This window comes from Myotis brandtii, unplaced genomic scaffold (assembly GCF_000412655.1).
Source record: "Myotis brandtii unplaced genomic scaffold, ASM41265v1 scaffold508, whole genome shotgun sequence".
Lineage (NCBI taxonomy): Eukaryota > Metazoa > Chordata > Mammalia > Chiroptera > Vespertilionidae > Myotis > Myotis brandtii.
In genome coordinates, this window is record NW_005369365.1 from 1 (window position 1) to 24,454 (window position 24,454).

A 24,454-nucleotide genomic window follows, 5' to 3' on the forward strand; every position below is an offset into this window, starting at 1 on the left:
CCTCCGTGTGCCTTCATATCCCTCCTCCCTATGTGTGCCATGTGTGTTGCAGAGCATCTGCACCATAACATGCATGATGCTGTACAAACTCTCTAATTTAACTTACCCGTGAACATACTGTCCTTAGTTTATATAATGTAGTTTTTTTTGGGGGGGTGGGGGTGGGGGTTGGGCGCTTAGATGTAAGGCTAACACCAATTTCTTAATTAAGAAAGCAGGCATTTAACTTTAGCGCCATTGGGAATGTATCCAAAACATAAATTTGAGTTTGTCGGTTTATAAATTTATTCACTCAAAAATAGTTGTGAGCACCTCTTGGAGGAGTGAGGGCTGAGTCCATCAGCCCAGGCCACGGCCTCGCGGAGCACTGACGATTCAGGCGTGTCAGAGAGGTGAGGGAGGACGGGGAGGCAGTCAGGGGTCGGGGCACAAGAGAGAGGGGCACCCCTCCCACATCTGGTGAGTTGGGGAGGCTTCCTCTAGCAAGTGGCCTCTATCACAGGTCACTTTTTAATACTGGGTGAGATGACTGGCAAAGACAAAAAAGGAAGCCCTACTTCTGGGAGAAGACAAAAGAGCAGCAGGCCACTGAACTTCACCTTACTGAAAAAAATACCCCAAACCACAATGCTTTAAACAATTAGGACCATGACACAATAATGCTTACGAATGAAGGGCACCCTTTATAGAAAACTCGCCCAGCAGACAGGAAAGAGCAGCAGGCCATTGAACTTCATCTTACTGGGAAAAAAAATACCCCAAACCACAATGCTTCAAACAATTAGGACCACGACACAATTATGCTTACGAACGAAGGGCACCCTTTATAGAAAACTCGCCCAGCAGACAGCCTGGACATCTACATCCTTAACACTCTAAATATTCAAGGCAGTGGTCCCCAGGGACTGTCAGCATTTGATTTTCTGACCTGGGCAGACACAGGGTGCTGAACTTCATATATTGAAGGTTCAAGAACGGGGCACTTGGGGAAGCCCAGTGCATTTACAGAGGCCTCACATTAGCCATCCGATCCATGCACCCTCTAAGGTGACTCCCAGATACCTGTGTGTAAATGAGCACGCTAAGCACGTGAACTCCATCCTGACCTGTGGCTGGCGAGGCCAAAAAGCACACAGCTAACAAGTGAGGGTGCTCTGTCCGCCCGGGAAGTGCGCTTGGCAGCAGCCAGAGCATAATTCAGCGGTGGGAGAGGAGGGCCCGAGGCGTCCTCGAAGCAAGGACCCTAACTTTGGATCTAGGTGCAGCCATTCTTTCTATTAGAAGAAAAACAAATCTAGCCTCCGTGGAAAATGGGACAAACCTTACCATTTATTTTAGCGCTTGCAATCTGGAGGTTTTCTCTTTTTAAAACATAGAAAACTTCCTGAATATTTTACTTATGTCACTCCAATTCCCTTCACAGAACTAAAAATAAATGAACCATTCGATATGATTCTTAGCTCCAAGGCCAGCTTCCCAAACTGTATTCATGAAGATACCGATGAATGATTTAACTACTTATCATTTGAACATACATTTTCCCCCCAATAATCCAAAAGCTGTAATTACAACAGAACAAGCTGGCAGTGCCAGTAGATTTAGAGCCCAGTGACTAATTCTGCATTATGTTTACTGTGGGCCAATCTGTCCTGTCAGACAAGCTACCATTAGCCTGTGAAGCCACAATGAAAGGCTGGGCTGAGGATCACAGCACACAGGAGGGGAAACCTGTGTACACTCATGGAGAGTGTTTCCAGATCCATTCAAATTGAAACAAGAAAAAAAGCAACCAAGGGTATGTATTTGGAAAGAAAAAAAAAAGAGAGGGAAAAAAAGGAGTTTTCATCATGGCTTTTATTCTGCACATTGACTCAGGGTGTCCTTGATTAAAACAAACTGCCTGATTTTAACGGGGCAAAAACTTGTGCTTCTCCTAGCCCTGGCTCCCCACCTCTCTGGAAAGAAACGAGGAAAAAGCGCTCTGGCTGTTCCTCGCGGCAGGTGAATGGCACCTGTGTTCCAATTTCTTGCACAAGCGGCCTGCCCCGCCCTGTGGAAAGTTAGGGGACCAGCCTGAAGGTGACACAGCAGGAGTGACCTGTCACTAGTCACCGCACCTCCTCACCGCTGACACAGCTCATTAGAAAAAGCAACCCTTCGCGCGCTGCCTTTCAAATCCAGCCACACTTTGATTTCTCTCAAGAACAAAGATTATGCTTTCACATAAAAGCGTCTGATGCCCAATTCTGTCAACTGGGGGACTACAGTGGAAAAGGCACCCTGTTCATTGTCTGTGGACGTCAGGGGACACAGACCATTATAGACAGGCCTGCAGTCCAGGCTTTCATTATGGAGGTCAGACCGTTTTTTTATTGAGCGCCTATTATTAAAATTTTAGAAGGACATTAATCATTTTGGCTGCCCTGGATACAAGAATCTTGCTGGAAATTCCCCAGTAACCAATCCCAATTTTAAAAATAAGACAACGGGTGTACTATGCAGGAACGCGCTGTGCCCCCACGTTACTACTGCTGGAAATGCCTGAGGCAGGAGGGCAGCTTTCCCACAGCTAGTCTAATTTTTACACCCCAACCAGAGAGCAAAGAGGGCTGCTAATTGCTTTTGTTCTTCTTTGTCCCCGCTGCTGCTTTCCTTTGCCCTCTGAACCCCCTGGATTCAGACAACAGCACAGTCAGAGGAAAGGCGTGGTTCACCACTCACCCGCCATCTGCTGAATGCCGCTGAAGGCGCCCAGGTTGCTGGAGGAGGTGGCCTGCTGCAGGAGCTGCGAACGGAGGGAGACGCAACCGTTAACAAGCCTCGAGGTGAGGGCCAAGTGGCTTCCAAACTGCACTAACACATCCCACTTCTGTTACGTTTGTACAGCTGGTGGCTGCTGTCTCTTAATGGACTGAAGGTTCCCAGAGTTGGGGCTGTAAATCCATAGCACTGTCTGATCTCTATTAAGAGACACAGACACTGGGGAAACTCAATAACACTGCTGCCTTAAAACAATTAATCAATCCACTCTTTTTAACAACCAGGTGTGCAATCTATTGAAACCAACGTGGCGTGACTAATGCGATCTCTCGGCAGCCTCGTCGTTACTGTAAGTCCCGTCAATCAGGGTCCCTGCCTCGGTCCCTTCCACGTCCCTTCACAGCTCTGTTCCCTTCATCCTTTATTAGATGCTCACGGAGCCACTGATTCTTGGGCCAACAGAGAAATCATCATGATAACTACAGACATGACGTCTCTCTTCACAGCCACGGCGACATGGCCACGACGGTCCCTTTTAACAGGGTCTTCACTGCAGCGAGAAACATGCCGCCGGTCAGCACGTGGAAGCTGGTGAGGCTGCACTTTGAATCACAAACATGTCAGCATCACCGTTTCCCCACGTGGACTCAGTGGCTGCCACAAGGCACAGGCGTGTGGCTACTGCCCTAAAATGCTCCTTTACTGGCCCAATTGACTTGAATTATAGGCTAACACTCAGGTGCTATACTAAGTATTTGACTAAATGTATTGATATTCTCTTTCTGTTAAGGTTGATCAATAGAGACATAGTTTGTACACAGGGACAAGCATATAGTTGCCTCCACTACTCAGATTTACATGAATACCAAAAAGCATAGATTCACACCGAATTTATTATTGAAAAGTTGTTATGTGCTTTGGAGGAGGAGAAGGGTTCACTACCTAAAAGAGAGCTTTCAGAGTTTGCTTGGAGCTCTGTGAAACAAAACGTAGAAGACCATCATTCCCTCGGTTCAATAAGAACAAAACTCCGTGATAAACATGACTCAAAAGTAGGCATGTATCAGTTCACTTGAAAGCACTGAGTAGAGTGGAGTATCAGTGGCTAATTAAACCAAAGATTTAGTGACAATAGTATCACAGGGATTAACTTTAACCGTTACCAGAAAAATGTCTCTAACGCTCTCTCATCCTTCTCCACTTGCTGAATACAGGGGTGGGCAAAAGTAGGTTTATAGCTGTGAGTACATGAAACAGTTTATTCTTGTATTATCATTAATTTATCAATTATTGTATTTATTTGTCTTATTATTATTTCTTATCTTAGTTATGATTTATCTTTTAGACAATCATGGCTGGTAATCTAGCCTACTTTTGCTCACCCCTGTATATTACCTAGGTATCACAGAAAGAAAGAGAGAGAAACAGACACACACAAAGAAAGGGAGGAAGAGGGAGAAGACAGGGATCATCCATTTTAATAGAAAAGTCCCTTACTTTGGTTTGATTACTTGGGTTTTTCATTCTAATGTGATTGCAACCCCTTACTCCTCCTATTAGGTTTTTTAAAAAACTAAAGTTAAGTAAAATTAAATACACTTTGAAGATATTTTGAGGAATTAATAGAGCCTACCGAGGTAAGCAGGCTCAGGCTGGAGTGTCATGAAACTACTACTGAGGGCTCTTTCCACGAAAACCATTCTCTGGTGAGTCGGGCTCAGAATCCGCCCCTCAACACCCAGGCAGGAAGCACCTCAAAGGCCACGGGCCCTTGCAGAGATGGACTTCCGATTCCGAGCAGGAGAAAGCATGGTAAGGAGCGCACGGAAACGTGTGTTAGACACGAGAATGAGGCCAATTCTCTTCCAGGGAACAGAAGTCACTTGCATTTGTGACCAAAGAAACAGCCAGAGACTTCTGTTACGCCGTGGGGCATGGAGCTGTGCTGGGGACCAGGGACCGGCACATGTGCCTTGGTTTTTGGAAACGGTGCAGTGGGAAGCTGGATGCTTAGAAACCACGAAAAGGGGAGCTTGACTTCAATCTCTGATAAAAATTCTTGTATACACCACTGAACAGATGGTCTGTGAACATCTGAAAAGCCCAAGTTTGTGAAAAACAAGTTATTAAGTCAGACTCATTTCTTTTTTCGTAACATTTGTACACTGATAGGACAAGAAGACATGGCAGATCCTGTATAGGTTTTAGCAGGACACCTGGCAAAACCTCCCATGGTGCCTTCGTGGAGGAATGAATGGCCTGAAAATGACAGCAAATTCGGTCACTGGCTTTCGTAAGGACTCAGATGAAGACCGGAGAAGCTGGCTCCTCATTTATTAATCAAACGTGCACTGAGAAGCTATTATAAGCAGGACCCAGTGGGCACTGGGCAGGGGTTGGGGAATAAAGGAACAGGAGCCATGTCTGTTCTCTGAGAAGCAATGTGGCAAACAGAGAGAACATACGGAAAGGCACACGGAGGGAACACATGGAGGGAACATACGGAGGGGCACACGGAGGGAACACACGGAGGGAACACACGGAGGGAACACATGGAGGGAACACACAGAGGGGCGCACCCCTGGGGCCAGCAGCAGCACAATCCTGGGGCAAGTGATGTCACCCGTTTGAGTCTCTCTTTTCTCTCCTCTACAGACAGGTGGTCTGACCTGTCAGGGCCTAGGGAGGACTGCCTGGCAGAACAGCACAGGTTCTGTGATCAAGTCAGTCTAGTGGATGACACAATCCTGAGAGGGACAGTTAGGTCCAATGACAGAGTTAGGGCACAGACACAGACACACACACACACACACACACACACACACACACACACGACAGAGGCTGAGAAAAAGGCCCAATCTCACAACATGAAATTCTATTAATAAATGAGGAGACCAGCATTTAGGTTCCAAAACAGAAAAATGGAGTAGGGTAACATGGTTTGGCAGCAGTTCAAGCAAAGAGAAATAAAAACTTAGAGGCGTATTAGCTGCCTTCCGTGTTACTACAAATGCCACTCTCGAGCTACATTAAGAGACTTCAGAGTCCATGCTAACGGCCACTGCCCTGTGCTATTTAGGTCTCACCAGGGGAACTGTCTTAACTTCTGGTGATGGTATTTAACAAAGACATTGACAGGGTGAAATGGGAAAACCGAGAAAGTGAAAGCTTAGAAACAATGAAATGTGAGGGATGACTGAAAGAATTGGGTCTCTTTGGCCTGAAATCGGATCTAATTTTTTGGTATCTAATAGATAAAGTTAAGAAATATTTGGTCTAGTCAACAGGGTGTCCTGGAGAGACCCAGGATCTCTGAAAGAAAGTTCCACAGGGATTCCAGCTGAGGCCCTGACATGGAACCGACGTACCTGAGGCAGTGAGCGCTCCATCCACAGCTGCCTCAGTTTCCTTAACAACAGTCTATCAGGGGAATTTTATGATGTCTCTGAAACAGGGATTAGAAATTTAGCCTTGTGGGACTTTGCTCAGTCTCTATCAGTCAAGAATTAAATTACTCATGTGCTTAAAATATCCTGCATCAATGCTGAGTTCAATAATTTCCTGAGATTCTAAGTGTCCCCCAAATGAATTCTTTAGCGTACTCAGGGGACACGTAGGTTGTAGCAGGAACAGCGGGCATGTTCCCCTCTCTCCTGGGGACCACGCACTGACTGGCCTCCGGCACTTACCGCCAGGTACTGTGGGGTGAGTCCGCCCAGACCCGTCAGGTTCCCCCAGGTGGCAGTGTTGAGCTGTTGCATCTGCTGCGCCAGCTGCTGTTGGAGGCGTCTTTGCTCTTTGTCCTTCTGCGTGTCAGCGAACTTCACCACGATAGGTGAAGAGCAGCCCTGTGGTCAGACACAGCGGAAAGTGAAGAGGGAGTTACAGCCTGGTCCAATCCTCTCATCAGACTCAGCCCTGGATCTAGCTTTCTGAACTACCTTGGAGCACATGGAATGGTCGGAATGGTTTTAAAATGGTTTGATATTCCTTCTTCTTCTCTGGAATAGTACCATCAACAGAAAATTCCAGATACGGTCATTGGTTTCCTTGGGGATCTGGTGGTCGGTGGAGCCATTTGCTTTCTTGCTCAGGTTATGAAACTGCCTCTCCTTCCTTCTTTGTGTGTCTTCCTTCAGCCTTCCCAGAACCTCCTCAGAGACCACAGACCTTATCTATGTTCTTTAACTAAGCTGCACGGTTCACTTGTCTGAAAGATAGACCTGTTTCGGGTGTCTACCTCTTTCCACATGTGAGCAGGGGGCAAGGAAACTGGAATTTTTCCGATTTTCAAATTTTCAGTTTATGGATTTTTTAACTGTGGGGATAATACTGATCCAGCAATATGACTGGGAGAAGGGGATTTGTATTAGAAACACGGATGAAGGGAGGAGAGAGTCAGAGAACATGGGCATTGACCAACATAACTGTCCCCATGTTTTCAGAAAGATCTCCCTTCCTGTGTCACGGCTACACTATCCACAGTCCCCCGAGCTACTGTGAACCAAAACCCTAGCAGTATGGTCCAGTCAAAGGAGATACAGAATAAATGGCAGCAGGAGGAGGAGTCCACTTGGCTTCTTTTTCTAACAAATCTCACCCTTCTAGGTGCTTCTCTCAGTTTTCATTTCCTTTAAAAGGCAAGGAGTAGGGGTAGTAAGAAATGGCCAAGGGTTATAAAATAGGACGAGTTCATGTTTGATGCAGATAAAAGCACAGGGAAAATAAGGGCCTAACTCCTCGAGGCATGAAGAAGACCTCCGTTTAGAAGCCCCGTTAAACATCTGCATTTGGTAAACATCTGCAGAGACGTTTCTCCTCCCTCCCCACTCTCCTGTCCTTCTTAGTACAGCTTGTCTACACATTTCATCACAATTACAGTTGTTAAGTTTTGCTGAGGTAAAAAGAATTCTACCCAAGTGATTAAAAAAAACAAAGCCCCTTTATTGAAACTCAGCATGATAACAGACCTCTCTCGCTCCTCTCAGAATTTTATTTTCCTACTTAAGTGAGCGTTTCCTTTCTCTTCCCTTGGACCGGGTCACTTTCTTTCTCCTAGAAAACTCCCTTGCATTTTTTTTCTTATCACCTTGGGTAGTTATTGGGGAGGTATGACCATGTGAGACGATCATGTCTGTATTACCAAAAAAATGGGAGAAAAATGAGGTGACTGTTGAATTTCCAGCGTATTAGTCTTTAGCTCTGGTAGCCATAGTCACAGGACAGAATGTTAAATGTCAGTAAACTGCATAAAAGTAGTATTTCCACCATTTAAAAAAAACTATGCTTCATTTTTCTTCATCAGCTCCATATTTCAGCACTTCATTCCTTAAAGAGGGCAAAATACTCTGAAGGTGAAAATTATATAGAGAAAGGGTTTTGCATGGAAAAGGGTTGTTATTGCTCTATCAAATTTGTTCCATAACAAATTATAGCATCTCCTCCTAGAAGTACATTCACTGTTGATTTTTTTTTCTTTTTTAAATACCATAAGATGATATAAAAGTAGAAAATCAGGCCAATGACTATAGCAAAAAATTACTTGTTTAAACCATGACACGGAAAAATGGGATAGGGAGAGATTGGAGGAAAGTAGAAAAATAGAAGGTACAATATTAAAAATCAATTATTTTTAAAAACGTGTTCTTTTAAACTTTGACATTCACATCGTTTTGAATCCGAATCTCTTAGATGACACATCTTGGTTAAAGATGTGAGCCAGAGTCCTGAAAATAATGTAATCTGTTAAATGAAGAAAATAAACTTCAGCTGTATGACTATAATGTAACTGAGTAATGTCTAATTTTCCATTTAAATGCCAATATTTTTTAATTAAGTGAGACATTTAAGTGTCTGAGGGCCCTGCTCTTTAGGCATGGATGTCCAGGTTTCAAACAAGTGCACCAAATTTGATTTTTTATAATAGATATCCATAACAAAGGACCAAGGGCTCCTTAAGAACCAGCACACCCCATTCTCTATTGCAGAATCTTTTCATTTTGAGAGCCCATTGTTCCTGGGGTCGGGCTCATACCCAGTTCTGCTTTCTCTCCTTGTGCTCTCCCTCCGCTGTGACATGGGGGGAACCAGAGCCCCTGCCAGCCCCTCTGGGGCTTTATCAGGGGGCGCTGAGGGAAGCAGCTGGGGCAGCAATGTTTCCAACAGAGAGGAAAGAATTTAGACTAAAAAATTATCTAAGATGAGACCAATTTAGGTACAAATCACTAAACTACAGAAAATAAAAATAATTAAGAATGAAGCATATACATGGAAGGTAATAAATACAGGTAAAGACTTTCTTTTTCCTAATAGTACTTCCATTTTAATCTCTAAACTGACATGAAGCTGGAAATCAGACTGATCCACAATGATGGAGCAGCAGAAGTTAGGGGACCGGGGGTACAAAAACTGTCACATAGGAAACTGGCTCCTAGATATTTCAAATCCAGCTAATTATCTCCTATCATGGCCGATTTTCACCTGAGCGTGCCTTCAGGTAGGGGGTGGGAGTGTCTTAAAAATGCATTGCACTGAAAGGAAAACACAGTGATTATATAAGATATGTTAGGAATATCAAAGTCAAAATGAAGTTCGAAAAAGACAATAGGCTTTGCAATGCTGATATCAAAACTTAGAAAAGTACAGTAAACACTTAATGACAATGCCATGCACACTCCTCCCCCCCACCCCTTCCCACCCACCCTTTGGCTCACTGTAAAAAAGTTGCCACAAAACATGACGCATAATGAGCACTTAGCTCCCAGCATGCTTTGGGAGATGCAGCATTGCAAAAAAAACAAAACAAACAAACAAACAAAAAATAAACCCCCCCAAAAATGGAGGCCAAAAAAGAAGCTCAAACGATCAATTAAGAAATTTGTGCTAATTAAATAAAGCGGAAAATATTTTTTTTCCCCAAAGATAAAAAAAATGTAACTTCAGATAACGCCACAAGGCCACCTGTGGAAAAGATCACCCATACACAGAGATACAGTGTACATAATACAGCAGCACATGCACTCCCAAATGATTCTATCAGACAGCACAGAATAAGTAACAGCATATCACTCTTGGAATGCTTTTGTGCAAAATTCTGAAAGGCCATGACCCAAATCACAGACTAAAAGTATAGAGCCATCTATCTGCATTGGCGGGTGAGCACCCACGCCAGCATCTTTATTTTCCTCTAAAGCCACTATCTCTCGTTAGGAGACCAAATTTGAGCCTTTATGCTTTTGGATTATTGTTCATTTTTCAGTAAGGAGAGAAATCTAATTTTTTAGGGGACTCTCATCCATGAGTGTTTTCACTGGTTAAATGAAGTGGGAGAAGTAGTAACTTTCTCCAACATTCTTGATGCAAAAACACAATTCCGTGTAACTAAAGATAACTTGATCCCACATTAAAAAAAAACAAAAACCAAAAAGAACCCCGTGAGTTAGCACAGGGCAAGTTGCAATTTGGAGTGGGGGTTGTTCATGCTTAATCCATACCAACCCTGGGCTGAGGAGCGGATGGGACCCTTCAGGTGCAGAATACTACTTGGCTTCAATTGCATTGTGACTGCACATGGCAGGCCCTGGGCCACTGCAATAAGAGGCTCAAAAAATAATGGGAGCAGGTGGAAGGCTTTCCTAAGTCCATTTCAAGTCATTAGGGGAAAAGTCAGAGAGAGAAAGAAAGCGAGGGAGAGAGAAAGAGTATGAATGCATGGAAAGAGAGGTGGTGAAAGTTTAAATCTGTGATTGTCATGGGAACAATCCACACAGGAGAGAATTGCGTTACCATTCCCCATCATTTGCACAAAGAAAACAAAGAAAGGGCAGATGATACAGTACCTCCATGGTCTGAGACTGATGCATGGCTTTGATTGCATTCTGTGCCATTGCCCTTGTAGAAAATGTGACAAACGCACAGCCTGTGGGAAACAAGGGGACAGGGAGCAGGAAAGACAAAAAACAACAAGACAAAAGGGTTGGACGCTTGTTAAACCAACACGGTCTACGAGAACTGCCACAGGACGACACTGTTCTCAGTAGTACATAAAAATAAACAACTTCCCTCTTTGGTTTGATCGTACTTTGCTTTTTACGCACAGTGCTGACTTGCTAATCTGACCAGAGTAGAAAGATCTGTTGATTGATTAGTTTACTTTTTAAAAATGGAGATGAGGAGAAGGAAGTCGGGTACTCTTTTTAACCGCAGGTTTGAAATTAGCAAGATCTAGTTAACATTTTCTAAAATAAAAAGTTGCTCTTTTACATTTTCTGGCTGGTTGATTATCTTTACTTAGGCACTCACACATTAGGGCTCTGGATTTCAAAATTTAGCATCGATTTTTAAGCAGCAAATAATAAAACCCTCACTCCAAGGGCAAATGAGCATACAATTCCAAGAACTCAAAAACGTCAGCAAATAAATATATGTAATCTCTTCAGGGTAGTTAAAAAGTATATGTGTAGAAATATACATTAATGCTATTCAAATGCAGACCAATATACCAAACCCTGCACAAATCAGTATTTATTAATTATGAACAAAAATAAATGCTCTATCACTCTAAGGTTCAACAGTGCATATAAAGCAAACATTTTAAATTCGAATTGGATTTTTTACTGGTATAGAATCTTCATGACTTTAGGAAGTTGTGACTTTCTGACATGTATCAGCAACCTGACCTACAGTCTAACACTCACAGGACAATGTACATTTCTCTGAATGTCTCCTATGAGGCCCATCGAACTTGCCATGGCTATCTTTTTCTCATTCTGAAAAATAACTAGAATCTATAGTGCCTGTCTCTGCTCCTTGTCACAGTGTTGGCTAGCATGCAGGCCACCACTCCAACTACATGGCTCATTGCCCTTTGCACTAATAAAAACACTGCTTTTTGAAATTCACATTTTATTCATCTTGCACCCTTGGGCTTTTAAGAGAAAAAGACTGTGAAATTAATGCAGATTCAGGCTGATTTTATAATAAAACCACAGCACACTAAGATCTGAGCTAAAGCAAAGCAGACTTGGCTCACTTATGATCTCTAATGACTATAAAAGTGCATTGATTTTAAGCTTGTTTAGCATTGCACAGTTTGAACTTAGGTATCAGAGAATAATTTAGTGTTCCACTCAATTTCCTCAAAACTTTATTATTATTACTACTTAAAAGATTTCCAAATGAAGCAGATCTAAACACTGAGAGGCTAAAGCCCGTTGTCATCTCAGAGTGAATCCAAGAAAGCGGAATTCTGGCATCGACAAGGCGGATGGCTGCCCTGTTGCCAGCCAGCCAAAAAGAATGTCCTACGTCTAAACAGCCAGTGGATTGTTTGGTTTATGTAAACCCATTTGTGAGCCATAAACCATATTCCTTCTTTTGTTCTGCATGTGTACCTGGTGAGATTATCAAGTCAATACTGTACTAGCACCTTTTAATCAAACAGCAATGCCTGCCCATTAATCCCAAAGCACAACAACATCCAGTCATAAAATAAGTCAATGCATTTTTTTTTTGCATTATGCTGTAATTTTTAACACACAACATTCTCAGTGCATGGGAGATTCATCTCACATCCCCCTCCCAGTTCAGCGGGCCTTCTGAAGCCTGAGGGTAGCTCACTATGAATGCTGAGCTGTTCCATATCGTTCTCTATATCCACATGCTGCCTGTGCCTATCCTGGCTGCAGGTTCTGTCATCAATGAAGGCCATCTGGCAACCTCTCTAAGGCACCTAGATGACGGGCGGAATGGTGTGTGAGGCAGATGACAGCACCTGTACTGGCTTCCATATTGATACTCGGCTCTAAAATAATAGAGTCCCAAATTTACCATCCATTTCAAAGTCATGTCTCTTCAAAAACATTGTCATTATTAATGGAGGAAATAACACGAACAGATTTTTCTTTTCCGATTTTTTTATCTTGAGAGTACAATGGAGGCAAAAGCAAATAATCTAATGAAGGCATATCTGAAGCCATGAGAATCCTGGACTAACTGCTTTGAACGGTCAAGAAGAACTGTGTCATTCACTTCATTTGCTCTTATTATCCAGGGACATGTGCCAAACTGACAGTTTCCAAACAGAGGTTAAGAATGCATAAAAAAAAAACCCATATAAAATGTCAACAAAAATCAATAAGGAACAGTTTATGCATTTACTACAATTTCAGAACAACCAGAACTTTTGTAAATAACTTAGCGAGAGAGATATGGTAATCAACAGGTCTAAAAAGAAAAGCATTAGCGACAGAACAATAAAATTATACCTCTATAAGCTCAACCCATTGCCCTTTCCTGTGAAACGTGCAATTAAAGCTCGGCTGGTGCTTCCAATTATATGATCCTCATCCCATCTGAAAAAAAATGATCTGACAAATCTGATGACTTCTTTAACCTTTTTATTCTATTGGCAGTGGTGCAGTAAGAGACAAGTTGTCTCCATAGGGGCTCTGTCATGTTTTGTACTGTGCGCTGTGTCCCATTACTCAGGAGAGAAAATTATTGTGTCCTTTATAAAGTGAGAGCCTATGTTGAAATATTTCACTCTCTATGCTACTCTGGAGGAAGTTAAGCAACTTCAGAACCAAATGTTTCATGGATTGGTAGCTTTTTAACCTTTGTAATTTCTCTAAAGCAGTAGGTCATGGTAGTGCTCCGGTTAGATTTCAATTTTCTTTTCACCACCACTGAAAACTTTGCGGTGGCTATTTAGGATTAAGGCCTCAACTTGGTGGCTTTTCACTAACCTCAGCTCCTACCACCAAGATTGGCTGCTGGCTCCTTCTACAAGTTAACTAGATGCCTTTCCATTGGACAGAAGTAACTTAGGTCATAATTGCCCCCTACTAAGTTATCTCCTACTACAAATGGCTTCTGGGTGCAAGGGGGTTGGTGGTGATGGTGGTGGTGGTGGGGGGAGGGGAATCACGAGATCCGGCCAGGACAATGGCTCTGGTCTTAAAGGGTCTACTCCTTAACTTCTCTAGACTGTTGTATGTGCTGTCTTAGCAGTCAATTCTCAGGCCATTGAGAAATGAAAGAGAAAGTAGATTGGAAAGAAAAGATACAGGTACCCAAACAATGAAGCTACATATTATTTTTTGGGGGGAGGGTGGGGTTAGATAAGATAGCCTGTATGTCACTGTCTTAAAGCCTCTAAATACATAACAGCAAAAGAAAAAATTGTGTCTGTGAATGCGGCCAATCTTGTAACTATTTATTGTCTCCATTTTCAGAAAGTCAGAGATTGCTAGTGGAAATGCAAGAAGTTGAATTTCTCTTATTTCAGTGAGGTTGCGTTCTTGCTAAAACAGATAAATGATTGACTGGGAAGGTTTCTCAAAGTAATTTCCTCCTACAGACAGGATAAGGAAAGCACGTGACCTGTCACAGAGGAGATTTTGGAACACATCTATTACACTTGTCATTTCAACTGAAAGGATATTTGAACTCAGGTGTTCTACCTCTTCTCTAGGCTGCAAGAGAATTTTTGGAGAACTAGATGAATTCTTTCTCTGTACATACAAAAAAAAAAAATTACAGGCACTTTTTAAAAGCACCTACAATGCCTGGGCTTTGAAAGAGATGCAGCAGTCTGCCTACATTTCAACAGAAAAAAAGCATAATTTAAAATAACGTGTGCAGCATGAAGATTTCAACCTATGGAAAACGTGTTTATAATAAATTCCCATCCAGCTGACAAAAGATAGTCATGCAGCCAATTTTCCTCGCTCTATCTTTTTTAGCAGTGGCAGGGGTCACTAAACACATGTTATCAGTATAATAACATTGGAGCACAAAAATTAATACTCCAATGAATCATTCCCAATGTTGGGTCCACTTATTTAAAATTGGCATGAAGGGATCAGTCATTTACAGCACCTGAGGGTGACTGCAGACTAGGACTTAACTGGCAAAATCTCATCTCTGAGATGGGATTGGAAGATTGTATACAGAGCAAGATGATATGATATAGTTAATAATCCAGGGGCATCAGATCAAAGTCTCTACACTTCTGAATGTTTAGGCACTATGTGGGCAAGACTAAAATGGTGTGATCAAACCCAAGTCCCTCTCTGTGTACAAGTCTTAAGAGCCAAAAGCCCTATCCTAACGTCCTGATCAGATATAACAAAAACAAATGAGGATTTAATGGTTGAGTCCAGTCTGTGCTCGCCAACATCCCTGATAATATTGCCAATTCATTTGTCAGGGGTTTTGGCAGGAGAATGTTGGAACGCCTTAAACACAGCTGGAATATTCTTAAACAAGCAGAAAGTTACCTTAAATGGCAGTGGAGATTTGACTCTAGTTTTTTTTGGGGAAAAAACATGAAATAAATTCCTTCATTGTCTTTGAGTTACAAATGTTCAGTTGCAGAAAACCCTGTAGGTTGTACCCAAATAGTCTATTCTGACTGCGAGGTTACGGGGGTGAGAACAAACATGTGTATTTTAGGAAATCGACACGCTAAGGTCACACTGTCACGTAAGTGTACTGGCGCGGACGCCTCAGGCTTCGATTCTGAGAGCTCCGATCTCAGTTGACCTGCCAGGTGCGGGCTCCCTGCATGCTGTTTGCTCTCTCAGTGAAGGCTCCTGCAGCAGCCTGGGAGGTCCATCTGTCATGGCAGAAGGAGGTGAGACCATGAAGGTGCTTGACAGCAGCTCAAACCAAACTTGGCAAATTAGGAAAGATGGCAGAACGGGTTACCGCTCCCAAAGGGGAAACGCATGCTTAGATGTGGGCGCACTGCACTGGCTGAGCCCTGCTATTTGCTGAGTGTCCTCAGCGTGCTCAGCACTAAGGGGACAGAGAAGAAATGACAGGAGCCACCTGAGGGGGAGCACCAGCAGCAGGGGCCAGGTGCTGTCTGTGCACAGTCACGGCAATTTCCTGGGGCTGGGGGTGGGGGAGTCTGTCCTGAAACATGACAGACTTGGGTGCTGGTGAGTCATGATGGGACTTTTAAAATAGTCTTTCTTGCCAATAGGCAGAGCAGGCTTTTTTTTTTCTTCTTTCCTTATAGACAGTGGTGCTGAGAGTATAGTGGTGCTTGATGGGCACCAAGCTGTGCGTCCTGGCAGCCCACTAGCCTGGTTCAGTGGGGCGGGGGGAGAAGTGGGGGGGCAGGCCGAGTCAACAAGCCTGGAGAAACCTGAGTGGAATTTAAACCACTGATGTGGCAGAGAAGAAATGACATGAGACACGTGAGGGGGAACATCATCATTCTTGTAGCTGAAAAGCAAAAAAAGAAAAATGAACCACCCAATAAACACTTTTTTATTGACTAGTTTATACCCTGGCTTAGTTGTGAGCAGGCAGTTTTCAGAGCAGCCAAGCTTTCGTTTCACTTAATATTTATTTATTTTTGAAACAGCTGAGCCGGCAACAGGCACTGAGACCAGAAGTGCTGAGCGCCCTTTATCTGCGGTGCCACTAATGGGAGACACATTAATATTTGATTGAAAACTGCAATTATTTAATGAAAGCAGAATAGTAGCCTGGGAGAGAATTGTTCCTTTAACAAATACACTGATTCAGGAGTGGTCCCCTGTACCCAGGAGTCCCTGGGTCCTGCTAATTGAAAAATCTACCACTGTCTGCCTTTATATTTCAGAACAAATGGTTATAAATGAGTATTTTCTTCTTTGCCATAGGGAATGCTCATCAGTTCATCAGAAATTACTTTTCTGTTCAAAAAAAGGGTGGGGGCAGGAAGGGGGACTCTGCTGTTCACATGGAGCCAGCATTCGCATAAACCAGGGATGAGGGTCTTCCCTGACTCATTTCAGAAGCAGGCCGCTTCTGGGTCTAGTGCCGGTTTAGGAAGCAAATGGCCGATCCAACTGGCCAACTCCCTCGTCAAGTCCTGTGCACAGCTCTTTCCTATGTAAGTTCGGGCGGCTTTACAGTCTAATCGGCAGAAATAACTCATGGATGCTCAGGGAGCTCTAGACACTGCAGGCACCAAAGCCATTCCTGACTGTCCCCACTGGACATATGCAAAGAAAAAAAAGGTGGACGGGGGCTGTCATTGGACCAACAGGCCCTGCCCTGCAGAGGGAGAGTGGAAGTCATGCCCTTCTAACTCACGGTCAAGGTCTCTACTAAACCAGGCGGACGGCATGCTTGTACTAAAAATCTCCCACAGTGCTCACCCATGATGCATTATAAGATACGCAGGGCAGGTACTGTGACTTCTGCCATCTACAAATGGGGAAACTGAGGCAGAGAGGTGGGAAGATGAAATGACTGCAGGGACATTTCACGCCGGGAGAAGTTCTGAGGTGGGCCCTGGGGGTCAGCGACCTCAAGCCTCTGTGAATCCCACTGTGAGTAACTGAAGGGCCTGCCTTTCTGCTCTCAGTGCCAGAGGCCCTGGTGCATGAACAAATACCGTGAAAACACAGAAGAGTGACTGAGAATAGCAACAGGAGAGAATGGTGGTTCCAGTGATGAACGTGGCAGCAGAAAGGGATTGGAAAAATGTTATTGTGTGTTTCCTACACATTCTACCCTTTGTCTGCCACCCTGCTTTTTCCCTTGGAATTCTCTCTCCTGGCTTGTCTGCCTGAGTGGGCACATGTGTGTCGTAACTGCAGAAGAACCAGTGACCACATATGATTAGAAGCTCTCATGGTGTGAATCTGCCAGGGTGGCACGGAGGGCTAGGAAGGAAATCCTAGTGGCTTTCTGATGGGAGGCTGTACAGGAGCCAGTGGTTGTGCGGGTCACCAGCATGGCGCACTGCTTTGGGTGATGCTGGTTATGCCTAGGTGGAGAGCGACAGATGAGATGGAGGCGCTGGGCCTGCCGTTTAGGATAGCCCTCAATACCACCGTCTTGGTCAGTTTTTAGAGAACCACATCTCATCAGTGAGGGTTTCATAATGAGAGTTTCAGAATTGCTAGATCGTGCTTGTGATCTCCATGCCTCCTCCCCCATCTCTTTCTCTATTTTTTTTAACCACCTGCAGAATACAGGGATGGCAAGCTCGAGGCTGATCCGCCTCCTCCTAGTTTTGCTCCAGAGCCCCTCCATTTGGGGACGTGGAGGTGGATGTGGGTGGAACACGTTTGTTCTCTGTGCCTGCCATTCTGACAGCTGACATCCTGAAGCGCTATGTCTAAAAGTCAAAAGAACAAATGTGCTCCCGCACGTGGTGCTGACTTTAAGTCAACGAGGGAGACGGGTGAAAGTCAGAGCTGTGATACTTGGTGCCCAGCCTTTTCTTCCGCGTGCGGTTTGGGATGGCCGTGCTGCCCCAGAACCAGAGACTGGGAAGGAAAAGACGGTTCTAATTAGCCCCACGGAACTTGCGCTGATAACTGCATTAATGGAATGAAATCCTTTCAGTGTTGCAAAAGTACGGATTTCTTAGGAGAAACGTATTCTATGTACTTGCTTTCAGTGGGGCCTCGCTGGACTGTTGGGGAAACTGCTACCAGAAGAATGTCAGCGTTCAGCGGCAGCCCTTATGAGTGGTTTAAAAAGGCAGGGGGTGGCCTTGTCACAGGAGACGGCAAACATGGAGAGAGAATAGTTATTTCCAGCTACTTTGTGTAACTGCCTGCAAAAATACCGGCTTCACGGTGCTCGAGCCGCAGCCTTGCTTCCACCACGGTGACCATCTTCTGGACGGAGTCACTTCCCTGTCACTAAATGGGCTCCCTGCGTCCAGGACTCCAGGAGTCTTGAGACGTAAAACCCCGATGCCCCCGGAAGGGCCCAGCTCCTCTGAGTGCCTATCTGCCCTGCTCTCCGTGGCAGTGTGGGCCGTTTTCCTTGGTTTACACCACAGTCAAGAGGCCCACACCCTCCACATTTCTTTTAGGCACAACCGGAAAGCCAGAGACTAAGATGAGAACAGTAAGTATTCCTGCTCCTCTCCCACATTTACACCCCCACCACCCCAGGACCTACTTCAATTTGCGATTGAAAAGGCATGTGTAACAACAGGGCAGGCTGCCCGGCTTCCCATCTGACAGTGATAACCTGAGCTAATATGTTGGCACCAGGACCTTCCGACTTGAGAAATAAAATGTGATCATCTGAGCTACGGTGAAAAGTTCAGCTTGGATAACTGTACCACGCGGGATGTACTACGGGGTAACCCTGGCTGCGTGCGGAAGCTGCATCTGCCCTGACCGTGACACAGAGCTCCAATCAGCGCCTCAGGAACGAGACCTGCGCGACAGCTCACTCACCTCGACTCAGCCCGTCGGGCCCCCGGAGGATCCGGCACTCTTCTATCTGGCCGAACGGAGAGAACATCACCCTGATATCATTCTCGTTACATTTCTTCGAAACCATTCCTATGAACAACTTTCTGTCTTCCACAGCTAGGAAGGAAACATAATGCATGAGGCAAAGGCCACTGTCCTCGTTTTCCTTGTCATCAATGTTTCACGACCACGTCAGACCGCGTGCCAGCCACGGGAGCCTGCGCTGGGGCCCAGGGCCGCCTCCGCGTGCCCCCCCTGCCCTCCCGGCACCTGCGCTCTGTGAGCTCGCTCTCACCAATAATGAGCTTCACGGGACACAGGACACCAAGGAGTTCTTCCCCCCTTTTGGACACTGATGGTCATGTGTTTACCAAACTGTGGCAAGTTCCATGTAGTGGCTAAATATGACCATGCCACAGAGATATTTTTGGAGTCAATTTTTTTGAATGACAGGGAAAGAAAAAGGTCAGGAGAGGGAAAACTAAAGGAACAGATGTAGTGGAACAGTAAACAAAACTCTGAACAAAGCACTGGAGGGAAGAAAACATCCCTTTTCGATTTCGTGTAGCTGGGTCCCCACAGACCCAGCGGAGGGTAGGCGATGAGAGACGCCTGCTTCTCTGGAAACCCAGTCAGCGACCTCTGCCCCGCAGCCCTCACCAGGACAGCAGGCGTCTGTGTGCTTAAAGGAGAGAGAAAGGCGAACCCAGTGAAGAGAATGGGGCTGCAGCTACTTGAGAATTATGTCAGGATGGCCCTGTCCTGACCCCATGCTCGGGGTGAAGCCCTTACCGAAAAAAAAAAAAAGAAAAGAACAAGGAGGGAACAGTACTTTTCCTCCCACTTGGAGGCAGGGCTCTTGATGAACAGAAATGCACTTTGGATGTCATGACAACAACATGCACATTTTAAGCTTGGAACCTGATGGGGGAAAAGATGAGGGAAGGTTTGCCTCAGACAACCTGGGAGATTTTCCTCAAAATCTCCACGCCTGTGCTCAGGACGACTTCCCACATTGAGCCTCAAAGGTGCCCTTATAGCTCAGGACTGGGCCGGGAGTCTTTTCTCAGGAGAGAGCAAGAGACTGTCACCGAACCCTCAGGGGGAAGGCTTGCCGCTCCCATGTTCCTGTCCGTTCATCGTAGAATGAGAGGGAAGGGCCGTGGCTGTAGCAGCCCCTCAGAGCGGCCTGGCCTAGGGAAGGGCTCCGCCAGACATCGCCCTGCAGAAACCTTCTGTACGTGCTTCATAATCTTGTACTTGTTTCTCTCATCCTTTTCCTGGAGAGTAAGTGTCTCTTTCACCCAACCCACAAGACTGTCCTCTAGACCTCCTAGGCCAGTTACTTTTGGCGCGTCAGCCGCACTCCACGGCCTCTGCCTCTGGCTGGGGACAGAGGAGCTGCGGGTGCAGCAGTGATGTGGCTCAAGGCGCCGACTCCGAGGCTGACCAGCAGAGCTCGCAGGAAGGGAAAGTTCTAGTGACGTCCCTGCAGTGGCTGGAGCACGTGTGGCTCCTGTGACTGAGGTGCTGGAGGTTAATGTAATTTGCTGTTAGCGGATTTAAATGTGAAAAGCCATGTGTGACTACTCTCTCGGACAGCGCAGGTCCGAGGGGTCTAGGTGAGACAGCTAGCCGCTCAGGTCACAGAACCCCAGGGTGGACGTGAGAGCCTGGAGAGGTGTGTTGTTTGGCTCTGAGAGAGATTCCGAGGCCTGGCCGGGGGGAGGGATTTGCTTGGGTCATTCAGCAAGGAGGTGGTCTAACCCGGACCATGAGCCAGTATCTTAGGGCAGCCCAGGCTTTTTTCCACTCCACTGTGTTGCCTGGCAGCCCAGAGGCGGCAGATGAGGCCTGAAGGGGAGAGCGAGGCTGGAATTAGGAACCTCGGGTCCCAGGTCCAGGGCAGCCATTCAGTTGCTGGAGAATGAGCCGACCTCTGCAGACATGTTCTGTCATCTATAAAATGAAGGCTTAAACTCTATTCCTTTCCCTCTCCTCTTTCTTTTCTCTCCTCCACTTCTACTGGAGAGAAGTGGCCCAGCCACAAGCTTTGGTTGACTGAAGCACATGGGGTGGGGGGCCTGCTGGAGCCCAGAGCCCCTCTGTGCAGCCTCTCCCACACTTGTGGTTGCTGCGAAGACCATGCAGAGGAACTCCGGGCTCCAAGGAACACGGGTTGAAACCACAATCCCACAGGACTTGTCCACTGTGAACTGTGCTCATGGTTTTTCAGAAAGGCCTGATGGAAGATGGACGTGAAGCTGGCTTTCCAGACGCACGGCAGGGTCCAGATAGGCTGGCAGCGGGAGGGGGACAACACGCTGACGGGGCAGGGGCAGAACCCGCAGTGAGGAAGGCCTGCCTGTGGGGCCGAGGGAGCAAAGCAGCCTGGCTTCAGCACAACAGACACCGTGACTTGCTTCTTCTGCAGAGAGGGGCTCAACGCATAAGGAAGGTAACAGAGGGTCCAAGGCTGCCATGGGCCCTGGGGGTCACTGCTGATTCCTGGAGGGAGGCCACTGAGGACCTGACTTCCTGTATGTAGATAAAACATTTTTTCAGTTTATCTTTTCTCCCTGCAGAGTCAGTGAACTACCCATGACCTCCTGGGAACTGGTAAAAGCACAGGAAGTCGAGGGCAGCGTTGGCACAACAATGATCTGAGTGCTGGAAACATGGGGTACCTGAGAACGGAGCTTCCTTCCCATGGGGTGCTGTGAGCTCCAGCACCAGGACACCCTCCACTGTGAGGACACGATATTGTTCAGGCTGGAACGGAAGTGCAGGAACCCACTGGATAGGGGCAGGGGGAAGGGAATCACCTCTAGGGTCTTTCTTACCCTCCGTCCTCCCTCTCATCTTTGGGGCTCTGCCTGGGGGAGGCTGCGACTGCTATCGTAACAATAAATTCCTGTTTTATTTTTTCTAATCCTAAAAACTCTGGTTTTAGTTCTTTTAGACAAAAGCAAATAACACATTCCCAGTCGGTCCTTGGTTTCACTGGTAAACCTATGATTATGGTATTTAGCTACAACAATTTGTAGATGTTGAGCTTCAGAGGGATATGATAATAAACAAACATGCAGCTCCTCAGTACGCTAAAAATGATTTTTTTAAAACTAAGATGAATATTAAAATAGTGAAAACCATTTAAGAAATTCTGACTTCCTAGTCACCATGAAGGGTTGATTGAGACAGGGAGATGGGCGATAACTCTCACTTTTTTCAATTACACCTATTAGCTAAAAATAAAAAAATTAGAATCTATACCATCTGTATCCTAGTCAAAATGCTAATCTGTGTGTGTGTGTGTGTGTGTGTGTGTGTGTGTGTGTGTGCATACAGGGAGCTGGATGTTTGCAATCTTTTGCTAGTCAAGGTTGCTCTGTGGTTTTAACAGCTGGGCCATGTTTGCTTTGATGGCAAAATGGGGATAACTACACATACCCACCCTCCCTCTTCCTTGAGTTTTCCTGACTTTCCAGTGAAAATTTATTCATACAAATTCTTCCTGGGACTCCCACGCTAAGGATCCCTCTAAACAGGTTTGTCAACATTTTAAATAAATATGATGCTCTCCAATTCACTTAACTTTTCCATCAATGTTTGATGAACAGGCAGTAAGTATCTTACTTATTTTTTCAATCCACAAGAATGCTGATTGTTTAAATAAACCAACCATGTTCACAGTATTCTGCTAAGTGCTTTAGGGAAATTAAAAAAAGAAAAAGAAAAAAGAAAAGAGAGGGTCTTTGTCCTCTTGGGAAAAAGCCTGTTTCCCTCTAGGATTACCAGCGGGGGAACGAGGGGAAAGACCAATGCCCATAGTGCTGCACGGACGGGTTACCGCCAGTAACAACAATGGCAGGCCTGGAAGGGGCTCCAGACCAGGGACCACTCCAAGTTTTCCTCCCACAGTTTAAATAAGAAAGGGTTAATAGGATAAGTGAGAACTTCTTTAAGTCCCGGGAAGAGGAACTTAAATTTTAAAGCAATTCCTAATTGTAAGCCTGTGCTTACACCCTGGTATACAACCTGTCAAAGTCACACCTGGATTTGGGGTGGCCTGAATTAATTAACAACTTTTCAATGTGTTAGTACTAACATATGGCATTTAATTACTGCCTCCAAATCCGTGTGTTTCTCCACTTTGAATTTCAGAATTATTTCTTCATCTTCTAGTAAATCAGAAACGGGCCGGATAGGAACGCCCTGTATAACTATGTGTATTGGAGCCTTGCTGGTCTTTACCCTCCCGGGCAATATTTGGTTATCTTGACCCCTGAGAGCTCTGAACTGGGCACATGGACACCCTGGGGATTTTGGAGGCTTTGGGAAAAGAGACAGGGGTCTTGAATGACATTTCTGGATTTGAGGCTTCAAGGACCCCTACAAGTTGTGAAGGCGGAGGGTGAAAGCAGGATGGATTTATGCTCTGGCCACAGAGTCAAGGGCAAGCCTCTCACCCAGGAGCATGACGCAAGAGTGTGCACCAGCTTCGGCCACCAGGGCCCCAAGCACAGAACCAGAGGCAACTCTATGCTTTTCCTATCACTCACGGCTAGACAAACTTCAGATCTAGCAACTGCATTTAATTTTCAATACTGCACTGCTGGTATCTTTTCCTGTATAGTGATGAAGGATTAAAAGGTGGAAAACAGGCCCTCCAATGATAACACGAAATTGAAGAGAGTAACTATGTTTGTGCTGGCATATGCTGGTCCCTGAAAGCCACACCTTCTTCAAAGCCACACTTCCCCCACCATCCCTGGACTATGTGCAATGGAAAACTAACAAAAAAAGTTGGGTTCTATTGAAATTTGGGTACTGATTCAGTGTGTTCTTCTTAAAGGCTGAAGCATTTTATTGCTAATGCACTGTGTGTGTGCGCGGGGAAGACACCTTGCATAGAAGCATGAAGGCAGGAGCAAAACGAGTGAGTTGGCATAAATGTGCCTCCAATGCCCTTCCCCACCATCACTGGACTATGTGCAATGGAGAAATAACAAAAAAAGTTGGGTTCTATTGAAATTTGGGTACTGATTCAGTGTGTTCTTCTTAAAGGCTGAAGCATTTTATTGCTAATGCACTGTGTGTGTGCGCGGGGAAGACACCTTGCATAGAAGCATGAAGGCAGGAGCAAAACGAGTGAGTTGGCATAAATGTGCTAGAGGCTGCAGCTTAAATCAGAGCCAATGAAAAGGACAGACTAGAGGAAGCCAGGGAGATTTCGGGAGCCCGGTCAGTAAAATACGGATGTGCAGGGCAGATTGGAGAGCAGTCCAACATTTCTGAGCTCACCACAGAGGTTCCCTTGGTCAGAATCTCTGCATGGATGAAGGCTGAAAAGAGTGATTGCTTTTCTGGAATTCACGTGTCCATCACTAATTAATCTATGATGAGCAGCCTGTCTTGCTCAGAAAATACAAAGTTTTAGAAATCAGAACATCCTGCTAATGAAGGCA

The 24,454-nt window shown here is 45.3% G+C and overlaps 1 protein-coding gene across 6 annotated transcripts in view; it reads right to left on the minus strand.

The window, feature by feature from the left end:
• Nucleotides 1–1,835: 1,835 nt before the first annotated feature.
• The window catches only part of LOC102245558 (CUGBP Elav-like family member 2), a 592,914-nt gene continuing 570,295 nt past the window's right edge, over nucleotides 1,836–24,454 (minus strand). For all 6 annotated transcript variants that reach the window (XM_014548447.1, XM_005877131.2, XM_014548445.1 and 3 more), the window contains 4 exons: nucleotides 18,969–19,103; nucleotides 10,599–10,678; nucleotides 6,450–6,608; nucleotides 1,836–2,785 (listed from right to left, as the gene is read on the minus strand). In XM_014548447.1, coding sequence (XP_014403933.1) covers nucleotides 2,711–2,785; nucleotides 6,450–6,608; nucleotides 10,599–10,678; nucleotides 18,969–19,103 — 449 coding nt within the window. In that variant the 3' untranslated portion in view covers nucleotides 1,836–2,710. The remainder of the gene's footprint in view (nucleotides 2,786–6,449; nucleotides 6,609–10,598; nucleotides 10,679–18,968; nucleotides 19,104–24,454) is intronic.